Source organism: Carcharodon carcharias, chromosome 9, assembly GCF_017639515.1.
Source record: "Carcharodon carcharias isolate sCarCar2 chromosome 9, sCarCar2.pri, whole genome shotgun sequence".
Lineage (NCBI taxonomy): Eukaryota > Metazoa > Chordata > Chondrichthyes > Lamniformes > Lamnidae > Carcharodon > Carcharodon carcharias.
The window spans coordinates 46,501,690-46,516,053 of NC_054475.1; the positions used below are offsets into that span (position 1 = coordinate 46,501,690).

General features: G+C 41.9%; 1 protein-coding gene across 1 annotated transcript in view; it reads right to left on the reverse strand.

Annotated features, from left to right (window-relative positions):
* The window catches only part of uhrf1bp1 (UHRF1 binding protein 1), a 159,549-nt gene that overhangs the window by 26,008 nt on the left and 119,177 nt on the right, over positions 1-14,364 (reverse strand). The window contains exon 15 of the mRNA XM_041195586.1: positions 2,210-2,400. Coding sequence (XP_041051520.1) covers positions 2,210-2,400 — 191 coding nt within the window. The remainder of the gene's footprint in view (positions 1-2,209; positions 2,401-14,364) is intronic.

Genomic DNA, 14,364 nt, shown 5'->3' on the forward strand with positions numbered 1-14,364 from the left:
ATTTTTAGGTATGCCTGTTGCTGCTCCTGGCATGCCCTCCCGCACTCTTCATTGAACCAGTGTTCACCCTCTGGCTTGGTAGTAATGGTAGAATGGGGGATATGCCGGGCTATGAGGTTACAGATTGTGGTTGAGTACAATTCTGCTGCTGCTGCTCATGGTCCACAGCACCTCAGGATGCCCAGTCTTGAGCTGCCAAATCTGTTTGAAATCTATCCCATTTAGCATGGTGGTAGTGTCACACAACACAATGGAGGATATCCTCAATGTGAAGATGGGACTTTGTCTCCAACAAGGACTGTGCAGTGGTCACTCCTACCGATACTGTCATGGACAGATGCATCTGTGGCAGGCAGATTGGTGAGGATGAGGTCAAGTATGTTTTTCGCTTTTGCTGGCTCCCTCACCACCTGCTGCAGGCCCAGTCTTGCAGCTATGTCCTTTAGGACTTGACCAGCTCAGTCAGTAGTGGTGTTACCGAGCCACTCTTGCTGCTGGACATTGAAGTGTCCAATCCAGAGTACATTCTGCACCCTTGCCACCCTTAGTGCTTCCTTCATGTGCTGTTCAACATAGAGAAGAATTGATTCATCAGCTGAGGAGGCATGACACATGGTAATCAGCAGGAGGCTCACTGCTCATGAGACTTCATGGGATCAAGAGTCGATGTTGAAGACTACCAGGGCAAGTCTCTCCCAATTGTATATCACTGTGCTGCCACCTCTGCTGAGTCTGTCCTGCCGATGGGACAGGACATACCCAGGGATGGTGATGGTGACATCTAGGGCATTGTCTGAAAGGTATGATTTGGTGGGGATGACTATGTCAGTCTATTCCTTGACTAGTCTGAGAGACAGCTCTCCCAATTTTGGCACTGGCCCCCAGATGTTAGTAAGGAGGTCTTTGCAGGGTCGACAGGGCTGAATTTGCCTTTGTCGTTTCCAGTGCCTAGGCCAATGTCAGGTGGTCTGACCAGTTCCATTCCATTTAGAGTGTTTGATACAACTGAGTGATTTGCTAGGCCATTTCAGAAAGCAATTAAGAATCAACCACACTGCTGTGGATTTGGAGTCACAGCAGGCCAGGCCGGGTAAAGACAGCCGATTTCCTCCCCTAAAGGACATTAATGAACTAAATGGGTTTTTAAGACAATCAACAATGGTTTCATGGTCATCATTCGACTTTTAATTCCAGATTTTTATTGAATTCAAATTTCCCCATCTGCCATGGTGGAATTCCCCAGAGCATTATCCTGGTTTACTATTTCAGCAACAATACCAGTATGCCACCACCTCTAAGCTATTTGCTTCAATCTCTTATTGTTCCACATTCTAACTACTGACTAAATACATTTCTCATATTCCTGTTGAATTCATTAGTAATTTGATCAGGGGATCAGAAATAATATTTTAATGGATTGAAGATTGGCTAATGGCCAGGAAATTTTCTTTTTTGGATGTCAGGATATAATAGTGGAGTACTACAAAGATCAATGTTTGGCTCTCAGCTAGTTATAACACGTCCAAGTCTTCACTTAACTGTCCTGTCTGCAAGTTTTATCATTTCTTCTTGTATTAGGTTGCATTCTTCTTATTAGTAGTTTGTAATGATTGATGAATTTTGATATGAGTTACGTTTTCTTTAGTCCAAATCATTAATGTAAATGAACAGCGGTCCCCATCACTGATCCTTGTGGGACACTGCTTTTCACATTCCTCTAATCTGAATATCTAGCCTTGACCCATGCTCTCTGCATTCTATTTTTTCCAGCCCATTTGCTATCCATTCAGCGACTTGCCCTCCACATGCCCTGACCTACGTCATGAGTCTGCCATGTGCTTTCTTATCAAAGCTGTTTGCATGTTACATTAGAGGCATGGTACGCAAGACAACAAAAACATTGGGACTCATTGTAGCTCAACATTAACTGCCCACTTAGGATCTTCGCATATATCTCAAACATTTGATCCATAAAGTAACAAGAGTGTCATTACAAACATTTTTCTGCTTCTAAACAGAAATACTTCCAATACACTTGCTTCCATTTGGTTATCAAATAAGCACTTAAGGCATTAATTCAACAATACTGCAAGTCATTTTCATTCAGACTTTCCATTCCAAAGTCAATTAGTGCTGAAATCAAGAAAATTCACACAATATTTTTCTCTACATTTGCCGGGCAATGATTCTATGTAAACACAATACGTACCTGCTTCCAGGAGGATAACATACTTCTCACTGCTGTCACTGTCCACAGATATTCGATCTTCTGTCAGGCTGCCATCAAGTGATGTAGCATCCAGGGAATGCTGCGAATTGGTACGTTTCATGTTTAAAAATCGCAGTTTGGTGCTGGATAAGGAGGAGGATAAACTGTCTTCACCTTTAGACAGCTGTTCTCTTCAGAAAAATAGGAAACTTGGATTTAATCAGGAGTAGTGGCAAAATTTAGATATGCTGTAACAGGGCTCAATAAGGAACAGTACTTAATTATGTTTAAGCTGTCTACAAATGAAAACTTTTGTTTTAGAACCATAGAGTGAAGAAGCATATATGGAAAGCATTGTACATGCTGAATAAATCTCAGCCAACTAATCACAGTTCTGCTATCACTTAACTGACTTAGTCCCAAGACCAAACCTCCACCAAAACCTGGAATGAGGCTGGAATTTCCTGTTTTCCACAGACTATTTGTGATGTGTTTTAGAACATGGTTGGAGTAAACTAGATTAAGTTCTGTCTACTTCATTCAGTGGGCTGTAGGAATACGGAATCTTTCGTCTCAGGAGAGGGAGATGATTGCAGAGGGAATAGTTTTTGTCCCTACCTCCTTTGTCACAACATATCCTGAAAACCTGCTCTGATCCAAGGAGAATAATAGCCCTAACCTTTCCAACCTCTCATCATGACTCACATCCTTTATCCCTGGTAACAGTTTGGTAAATCTCCTCTCCATCTTTAAGGTCTTTCCACCTTTCCTGATGTGTGATACCCTTAACCATCCACAATACTTCAACTGAGGCTTAACCAGTGACTTAAAGTTCCAATGACTGAAATGAAGTTCAGGGAAGTGTCTCTCAGTAGTATAAATTCCTTGGTAAACCAAACGTGATTACAAAGGTAAACAAAGCAGTAGTTTGAAAAGTATAATCTTTCAGAAATAGCCAAATGAAATTAAAGATTTACTCAACAGCACCAAATTATAAAAGGGAGCTCGAAGGAAAAGTTTTCATTCATGTTGGCAGCCAAAAACAAAAGAAATCTTAAGGAAAGAGGAATTTGGAGCATAAGAAAAAGGTAGCGCTGGCCTGATGTAAACAGCAACTTGCATTTATTATACCATCAATGTAAAAATAAAAAATTCTAAGGCATGTCATATTGGTGTAATGAAGAAACAGGATGTCAAGCCAAAAACATTAGCAGGTTCCCAATGATTGTTTGACCAAAGGTGTAGAACTTGTTCTGGGAGAGAGAAGTGGAGAGGCAGAGGGTTTTAGGGAGGAAATTCCAGACTGTAGGATGTAGGTAACTGAAGAAACAACCAAAAGTGAGGTAGGTGGGGAAGAGAGTAGGAAAAGAGATCCACGAGGCGTTAATGGAGGAATACAGAGTTCTGAGTGGGGGAGGGCAGTGATGGTGAAGACTGAACACTCCAGAATTAGCTGTGTCTCGAGCCAAGTTGTTCCAGTAGAGCTGTATCACTGGCATCTAACTGATAAGTTGGAAATTTGCAAAGCTATATCCTGTTCACAAAAAGCAGAACAATTCCAATCTGGTCAATTTCACCCAGTCTATTCCCAAACTGATGGAAGGTGTTGCTGACACTGTTATTAGCTGACACTTAGCAATAAATGGCTCACTGATGCTAATTTTGGATTTCACCAGGACCACTCAGCTCCAAACTTCATCACAGATTTGACTCAAACATGGACAAGAGCTGAATTCAAGAAATGTTCTTGCAGAAAGCCATGACAAAGACATGATGGGCTGAATGGCCTCCTACTGTGCTGTATCCATTCTGATTCCGGTGAGAGTGTCTGCCCTTGGCATCAAGTCAGCACTCCCTGAGTGTGGTAACAATAAACTGCTCACTGCTGCTCAGTTTGGGTTCTGCTGGGACCAATCAGCACCTAAACCCATTACAGCTTTGGTCCAAACATGGACAAAAGAGCTGAACTCCAGAGGGGAAGTGAGAGTGACTGCCCTTGACATCAAGGCAGCATTTGACCGAGTGTGGCATCAAGGAGTCTGAGTAAAATTGGTAAAGTTTATGGGAATCAGGGGAAAACCTCTCTACTGGTTGGAGTCATACCTAACAAAGGACAATGATTTTGGTTGTTGGAGGCCATCTCATCCCCAGGACATAGCTGCATGGGTTCCTCAGAGCAGTGTCCTAGACACAAGCATCTTCAGCTGCTTCATTAATGACCTTCCCTCCATCACATGGTCAGAAATGAGGATGTTCATTGATGATCTCACAGTGTTCAGTTCCATTCACCCCAATTTGTTAATGAAGCAATCTGTGCATGCATACAGCAAGACCTGGACAAGATTTATGCTTGAGCTTTATGCTGAGAAGTGGCAAGTAATAACTGTGTCATGCAAGTGTCAGCAATGACCATCTCGAACAAGAGAAACCTAACCAACTCATGACATTCAGTTGCATTCTTCCTCTCTTCAGATACCATGCCCTGATAGGATGTTGGTGACCATGGATCTCCATGTTAATCGTGCTCTGGAAGTGTGGACCAATTTCACTGGTGGTCCAGTCATCCAGTTTGCGAGGCTCTTTAGAAAAATCATTTTTCATCTATCTTGATCTTTTCCATCAACATCAGACTTTGTACATTTATACATGCCCAAGAAATTCCAACCATCTCTTCCTGATCCTGGTCAGCAGAGTTCTTTTAGTCTCAGATTTTACTCGCACCTCTTCACTGGTAGTGTGACTTGCCCGACATATCTTCATTCTTTGCCTCAAAAACCATAACTCTGTAGCCTCAATTCTTCTGTGCACTGCTTCACTGGTTGGCCAACATTCACTTTCACGTCAAACTTGGTGTGATGTAGCATTCCAGGATTTTCAGCTTTGTTTTCACGGTTAATTTTGAGCTGATCATAATCTTTTTCATTTTTTAAAAATGCATCTTTGGCCATTCCAATCCTTTGTCTTATTTCTTCGTCACACTTTCTATCTGACGTTAAAAACTTCCTCGGCAACAAAATTTATCTACCTGTGTGACCTTTTCATTATTCACTGTGATCTTCCATTCTTGTTGGATTTTCTTTTGGACATGACTGGGTATTTTGTTTTCTTACAATTTATGCTCAGCCCTTTCTTCTTGCTTTCATTCACTATTCTATCCAAAATCTTTTGCAGTTTCTCTTCAAAGTTGGCAATATGAACAATGTCATTGGCGTATCTTATATTATCAGGGTTGTAACCTCCAACTAATAATCCAGGAATGTCTTCAATCTCTAAGAATATTTCCACTGTACAAACTGAATAAATCTGGCAAGGAAACACACCTATCTGATCCCTCTTTTAACCTTCACAAAATCGCTTAGGTGTTCTCAACTTTTTATAGCTAAAATTTGATCCCAATAAAGGTTTATCACTAAGGTCTTTGCCATCAAGGTCAAGAAACTCTAATATGCTCATCAGTTCTTCATGTTTCACCTTATCAAATGCTTTACTATAATCAAAACAGATGAATATATCTTTTTTTAATCACTGTGGCTCCGATAGCATCTACAAAACCATACTGAAGAGCTGAAATTTCTGACAATCTTGCTCCTGGCCCTATTCATCAGTACTCGAAGGAGGATCTTAGATCTTAGCTGCATTACTATTGCCAAATTTCCCCCATCAGCAGGCTGGGAGGGTCATCATTGGCCAGAAATGGAACTGGATCAACCACTTAAATATTGTGGCTCTAAGGGCAGGTCAGAGGCTACATATGCTGCAGTAATCAACATCTCCTGACTGCCCAGAGCATGTGCACCATCTAAGAGATACTAGTCAAAAACATGATAGGAATCCTTCACTTGTCTGGATGAGTGTAGCTCCAACAACACACCAGGACAAAGCAGTTTGCTGAATCGGCACGCATCCACCTCTTTAAACATCACTCCCTTCACAGAACACACTGTGGCTGCAATGTGCACTCTCCAGAAGATGCACAACAGCAACTTGTCAAGGCTTTTCAACAACACCTCCTGCGCTGCAACCTCTACCACTTTGAAGGATAAGGGCAGCAGGTGCATGTGAATACCATGACCTGCAAACTTTCGAAGTTACATACCATCTTGACCTGGAAATATACTGGCAATCCTTTATCATCGCTGGGTCAAAATCCTGGAACATACTACCTAACAGTACTGTAGAAGTATGCTCACTACAATGACTGGTGGCAGCTCACTACCGCCTTCTCAAGGCCTATAAATGCTGACCTTTCCAACCAAGTCCACATGCCATACAAACCTATGAATAGACAAATTAGGAGCTGAAATGGGCCATTCAGTCCCTCAAGCCTGCTCCGCCATTTGATAAGATCATGGCTGATCTGATTGTGGCCGCAACTCCACTTTCCTGTCTCCCCCCCATGCCCTTTGACTCCCTTGTCAATCAAGAATCTAATTCAGCCTTAAAAATATTCAATGACCTAGCTTCCACTGCTTTCTGGGAAAAAAATTCCAGACTATACAGTCTTAGTCTCACCTTAGTCTTAAATGGGAGGCCCCTCATTTTTAAATTACACCCCTTTGTTCTAGTCTCACCCAATAAATAATAAGTAGCAGCATGGGGTGAAATAGGTCAGATTACAATCATAAAACAATAATATGACAAATGCTAGAAATCAGAAACAAGAAAACACTGGAAACGCTCGACACATCTAGCAGTACCTGCAGAGTTAACGTTTCAAGTGGCTAAGAGAAACCCAGTAGGTATAAATGGATCATTTTCTGGATGGAAAGATGAAATGAATGGTGTGCCACAGGGATCAGTGCTGGGGCCTCAACATTTTACAATTTATATAAATCACTTAGGTGAAAGTATGGTTGCTAAATTTGCTGATAACATAAAGATAAGTAGGAAAGTAACTTATGAAGAGGACATAAGGAGGTTACAAAGGGATATAAATAGGTTAAGTGAGTGGGCAAAGATCTGGCAAATGGAGTATAATGTGGGAAAATGTGAAACTGTCCATTTTGGAAGGAGAAATATCCTTAAATCTAAAACTGAACACATCCAGAAATCACACTTTTTGTTGAACCTACTGGCCTTTAGCATGGCAAGTCTAGTGGTTTGCCTTGCGATTTTTGTGGTGAATGTGTCAAAAAGAAATGTATTACAGGTACCCTGCATTTATTATCTATTTTTCTAGCCATTTTATTTACTTTAGAGTACAGCTAGCCTAGGCTTAGGCTATTGTAATGTAAGTTTATATGTGGTATCTGAAAACCAAAGTTATCTGCAATTTAAAATGTCAATGGCCCGAGAGTTTCGAATAAAGGGTGCTCAACCTGTACCTAAACGGCGAGAGATTGCAGAGCTCTGAGAGGCAGAGGAATCTGGGTACACTCTTGCATGAATCACAACAGGTAAGTATGCAGTTATAGCAATTAATTAGGAAAGATGTGAGACCACATCTGGAGTACAGTATTGGTCTCCTTATTTAAGGATCTGAAATCATTAGTTCAGAGAAGGTTTATTAGGCTAATATCTGGAATAGGAGGTTGTCTTCTGACGAAAGGTTGTACAGGCTAGGCTTGTACCTGCTGAAGTTTAGAAGAGAAAGAGGTGATTTGATTGAAACAGAAAAACCTGAGGGGTCTTGACAGGGTGGATGTGGAAAGGATGCTTCCTCTTTTTGGAGAATCTAGAACTCAGCGTCACTGTGTAAAAATAAGTGGTCACCCATTTAAGATGGAGATGAGGAGAAATTTTTTTGTTTGAGGCTCGTGTGTCTTTGGAACTCCTCAAAAGACAGTGGAAACAGAGTCTGAATATTTTTAAGGCAAAAGTAGATAGGTTTTTGATAAGCAAGGGGGTGGAAGGTTATGGGAGTAGGTAGGATTGTGGAGCTGAGGTTACAGTCAGATCAGACATGATCTTATTGAATGGCAGAGCAGACTCAAAGGGTTGAGTGGTCAACTCCTGCTCCTAATTCGTATCTTCGTGTGACCTTTCATCAGAATTTTGACCTAAATGTTACCTTTGCTTCTATAGGTAATAGTGCAAAAAGAGGAGAAGCCATTGCCGCAGATGCTCTAGCTGGGAGTGGCATTGTAAACTGTGAGGAGGATGGTCCAGAACTTCAAAAGGGCATACACAAGTTGGTGGAATGGGCAGACAAGTGGCCGATGCAGTTCAATGTGGGGAAATGTAAACTGATTCATTTTGGTAGGAGGGACACAGAGACAATTTAAAATAAAGGGTACAATTTTTCAAGTGGGTGCAGGATCAGAGGGGCCTGGGTGCCAATGTGCATAAGTCATTTAAGGCTGCAGGACAGGTTGTGAGTGCAGATAATCAAGCATACATCATCCTGGGCTTTATCAAAAGTGGCACAGAGTAAAAAAGCTAGAAAGTTATGTGAAACCCATAAAAAAACAATTGTTTGACCTCAACTGGGGTACTGCGCCCAGTTCTGGGCACCACCTTTTAGGAAAGTTATGAATGCATTACTGAGTGCAGAAAAAATTTGTGAGAATGGTTCTCAGGATGAGGAACTTTGTTACGTAGATAAATTGAAGAAGTTGGGACTGTTTTCCTTAGAGAAGGTTGAGAGGGGATTTAATGGAGATATTAAAAATCATGAGGGGTCTGGACAGAGTAGATAAGGAGAGTCCCCAGCCAGCAGAAACAGTCTGTCACATTGGTGAAAGGATCGAGAACCAGATGGCACAGATTTAAAGTAACTGGCAAAAGTAATGGCAACAGGAGGAAAATATTTTTCTACGCTGCAAGTGATTAGGATCTAGAATGTAATGCTTCAGAGTTTAGTGGAGGCAAGTTCAATTGAGGCATTCAAGAGGGAATTGGATTATCTGAAAAGAAAGAATGTGCAGGGCTAAGGAAGAAGGCAGGGGAGCAGCTCTAGGTGAATTGCTCCTTCAGTGAGCCAGCACATACACGATAGGCTGAATGGCCTCCTTCTGTGCTGTAAACATTCCAAGGTTTTGTAAACCAACAGAAATAGTTTCTCTCTATCTACCCCATTGGTCATCTTACTATCTTGAAAATTTCAATCAAAACACTCCTTAATCTAATACCTCCCTAGTTTGTATAATCTCTCACTGAAATTTAACCCTTGGAGTCCAGATATCATTTTAGTAAATCTATGTAGCACTCACCGAAGGCCAATATATCCCTTGAAATGTGATGTCCAGACCTGCTCGCAGTATTTCAGGTGTGGTCTAACCAATCCTTGTACTGCTGCAGCACACTTGTAATCTAGTCTTCTAAAAGGTCAGCATTTAATTAAGCCTTTTAGTTAATTATTATTTACTATTAGTATTTTTGTACTTCTGAAGATTCTGAAGGGGCTTGACAGGGTAGACAGAGGATATTTCTGCTGGCTGGGGAATCTAGAACATAGGGTCACAATCTCAGGATAAAGGGTCGATCAGTTAGGACAGAGATGATGAGAAGTTGCTTCGATCAAACTCAGAGGGTTGTGAATCTTTGGAATTTTCCATTCGAGGACTGTGGATGCTCCTTCGTTGACTATATGGGCTCTCAGGGAATCAAGGGATATAGGGGGGGCACAGGAAAATACAGTTGAAGCACAAGATCAGCCATGATCATACTGAATGGTAGAGCAGGCTTGATGTGCCATGTAGTTTACTCTTGCTCCTATCTTGTGCACTTATCCAGAGGATTTTAGAATCCTAAGTCTCCACTGTTTCTTGTTTTCAATCATCTTGAATGTCTGCTGTCCTATCCTTTCTAGGTCTAAAGTGGATGACCTCACATTTGCCTACACTGAAATCTAATTGTCACAGTTTTGCCAACCTTTGTTCCATCAGCAAACCACATTTGTGGCTATCCAATCATTTAAATCATGAATAAATATTGTGATTAATCGAGACCCTACAAATCCCTGTGACACACGAGTAATATTGTGCCCATTATTTCTACTCTAATTCCTGCTGCTCAGCCAATCTCCTCACCATCAATAATTTGCCCTCAATTCCATGAGCTTCAACTACAGCTAACAATCTCTTAAGAGGAATTTTTATGAAGTAGTTCTGCTAAACTTGTATTCAACATAGGTTTGACCATAACCTGTGTACATTACAACAAAGAAATAGGGGCCATAAATACAGATGACAACTAATAAACCCCCACCAGGACCGAAATACCAAGCACACCTACTGTTAGAGGAAAAAGCACTCAAAGTTGAGGGAAAATCACACTATAATTCAAGAAAATTTCTCTCTGGCAACATAATGCTGAACCAGAAGTTTGAAGGAGGAAGTGACCTCAACTGTTCAACTTGTCAAAAGCCCATCTCTTCAAAAAAAAAATCACAAAAACTAAAACCATTGTGAACTTATTGGAGCCTTCCAGCTCTGAGTTCAGTGCTGTAGGATCACTGCCACTCAGTCAAATTCATTTGCCTCTCCCAAGAGATCACAGGAACATAGGACTTAGGAGCCGAAGTAGGTCATTTGACCTTTCTAGCTTGCTCCACCATTCTAGAAGATGATGGCTGATCTCACTGGGGTCTCACCGTCACTTTTCTATCTGCCCTCTGTTAAGTGACTGATGGGGACTATGGGTGGGGAAATGAGACTAATGGCTGAGAGGTTATTTAATGATGAGGTCAGGTTTGCCACGTAAAATGGGACAGGTTTGATGGGGCAAATCATCACCTGTTGCCCTTTCATGTAGTTTCTCAGCCATCTTTAAACTGGATATTTTGTGGGCCTGTACAGAACTGTACTAAAGTTTGCGCATTGTGTTACTGTAATGTAAAATTGTTTTCTTTATCAGCTGCAATTTACCTACATGACTGCAGAGACTTGTATTCAAGTGGAAACTTTTGCTTGTATTTAAATTCATTTCGAATATTAAATTTGGCTGGTTATTTTTCTAAAATTTCAATGACATGTTTAGATTAGCAAAAAAGATACGCTCATACATCCACAACGTTACCTTTGGAAGTCATACAAAGTGTGTATGGCTTAACAAGGCACGGGAGACAAGTGGTGCAGCTAAGAACTGAGTCAAATTCAGTTCCTATCTAAATTGATTGGATGGGAGTCTTCACCAGCTTCAAAACGACAAAAGAAAAATATGGATGTCCATGGTCCATGTCCATGGACGTCCAATCCCTCTACACCTCCATCCACCCCCCACCGGGATGGTCTGATAGCTCTCTGCTTCTTCCTCGAACAGAGGCCCGAACAATCCCCAACCACCACCACTCACCGTCTGGCTGAACTTGTTCTCTCACTGAACAATTTCTCCTTAAACTCGTCTCAATTCCTTCAAATAAAAGGTATGGCTATGGGTACCTGCATAGGCCCCAGTTATGCCTGTCTCTTTATGGGGTATGTGGAACATTCCTTGTTCCAGTCCTACTCAGGCCCCCTCGCACAATTCTTTCTCCAGTACATTGATGATTACTTCGGTGCCGCTTCACGCTCTCGTCTGGATCTGGAAAAATTTATTAATTTTGCTTCCAATTTCCACCCCTCCATCATTTTCACGTGGTCCATCACTGACACTTCCCTTCCCTTCCTTAACCTCTCTGTCTCAATTTCTGGTGATAGACTGTCCACCAATATTCACTACAAGCCTACCGACTCCCACAGCTACCTTGACTAAAGCTCCTCACACCCCGCTTCCTGTAAGGACTCCATCCCATTCTCTCAGTTCCTTCGCCTCCGTCGCATCTGTTCTGATGATGATGCCACTTTCAAAAACAGTTCCTCTGACACATCTTCCTTCTTCCTTAACCGAGGTTTTCCACCCACAGTGGTTGACAGGGCCCTCAACCGTGTCCGGCCCATCTCCCGCGCATCCGCCCTCACACCTTCTTCTCCCTCCCAGAACCATGATAGGGTCCCCCTTGTCCTTACTTATCACCCCATCAGCCTCCGCATTCAAAGGATCATCCTCCGCCATTTCCACCAACTCCAGCATGATGCCACCACCAAACACATCTTCCCTTCACCACCCTTGGCAGCATTTCACAGGGATCGCTCCCTCCGGGACACCCTGATCCACTCCTCCATCACCCCCTACACTTCAACCCCCTCCCACGGCACCTTCCCATGTAACGGCAGAAGGTGCAACACCTGCCCCTTTACATATCCCCTCCTCACTGTTCAAGGGCCCAAACACTCCTTTCAAGTGAAGCAGCATTTCACTTGCACTTCCCTCAATTTCGTCTACTGCATTCGCTGCTCCCAATGTGGCTTCCTCTACATTGGAGAGACCAAACACAGACTGGATGACCGCTTTGCAGAACACCTTCAGTCTGTCCGCAAGCATGACCCAGACCTCTCTGTTGCTTGCCATTTCAAAACACCACCCTGCTCTCAGGCCCACATGTCCATCCTTGGCCTTCTGCAATGTTCCAGTGAAGCTCAACGCAAACTGGAGGAACAGCATCTGATCTTCCAATTGGGCACTTTACAGACTTCTGGACCGAGTATTGAGTTCAACAACTTTAGATCATGAACTCTCTTCTCCTTCCCCACTCCCTTTTTCCAATAATTTATATATATTTTTCTTTTCCCACCTATTTCCATTATTTTTAAATGTATTTCCATCCAATGTTTTATTTCTACCTTTTAGCCTATTTCGATACCCCCCACCCCACCCCCAGTAGGGCTATCCGTCTCTTGCTCGTCCTACTTTCCACCCTTAATGTCCCCATTAGCACATTTCTTAGCTAATATCACCTCCATCAACACCTCTTTGTCCTTTTGTCTATGACATCTTTTGGTTATCTCCACCTATCACTGGCCCTCTATCCAGCTCTACCTGTGTGTCCCCCACCCCAACCAACCAGCTTATATTTCACCTCTTTTCTATTTTTCCTTAGTTCTGATGAAGAGTCATTCGGACTCGAAACGTTAACTGTATTCCTCTCTGCAGATGCTATCAGACCTGCTGAGTTTTTCCAGATATTTTTGTTTTTGTTCTAGATTTCCAGCATCCACAGTATTTTGCTTTTATAAAAGAAAAATAAATTTGGGTAGACTGATTCTAATTATTAGTGGAATTAGTGGAACAATTCAAAGTTAGCAGAGACATTCAGAAAAGCAATGAGGTAAATGTGTTTTTGGTTACAACATACTTTTGGGGGCAGAATATGTGGGGCTTTATTGTACATCAAATCAGTGCTGCTACCGACAGGGGATTGCCTGACTGATGAGGTGACAAAAAGTATACAGTTATCGAGTTCAACCGGAGTAAAGTACAGCGTTGAAGAACTGCACATAATCAGGACGTGACAATTTTGTAAGTTGTTCCTTGATATTACATAGAATAGCACAGAAATGCCCATTAAGCATTTATGCTTCACACAAGTCTCCTCACAATCTCTATTTCGTCCCTCCCTGAATATCATTTTACATCTTTCTACCTTGTGCACTTAGCTAATCTCCTTGTTTCCCCTTAATTGAATCAATGTAGACTTTAAAAATAGTTTAGAATCTCCTGCTTTCATCATAATCATCTGGACTATTATGGGAGACTGTATGCATTTATTCAAATTCAAAAGCATGGTCTGGAACAACTGCAATTAACTAATATGCGTTTTTGGGTGAAAATGATCACAATTCAATATTGACCACATGGTGGCACTGTCATTCTACTTGACAAAACTGAAGAGTACATCATCCAGCGTACACAGCCTCAGATCGTGGAGAGGTGGAGTGTTGTTTACAGTAGTATAGTTGTTGTAACAGCTGCTTATTCATTACTCAATTAAAGTGAAGCATCGGACCAGCTTTAAAAAGTATACGATTCCATGGTTTAAAGACGTTTTCAAAATGATACTTCATTGAGCTATGGCAAGAAGTGGCAACATCCAAGACACTGCTATCAGGGAGATACTGAGCAATAGTCTGGTGCTTCCAGAAGAGCATGGGGCAGGCAAGCCAGCCACAATTTTTGCCAACATAATAAGAAATTGAAAATGACTCATGCAACTGGGGTTCTGGTAAAGTTTGTTACCTTGGTTCCTCTACATTAATGGAAGGTGGGGAAACCTGTATCCCCTTACCACGTAGATAGTAGCCTGTTAAAATAAATGCTTTGATTGCTTCTTCAGAGTGAGTGGGCCAATCTGGTAAAGAGAGAGTGCCATTAACTGGGACACTTGTGCCAAAGCAGGG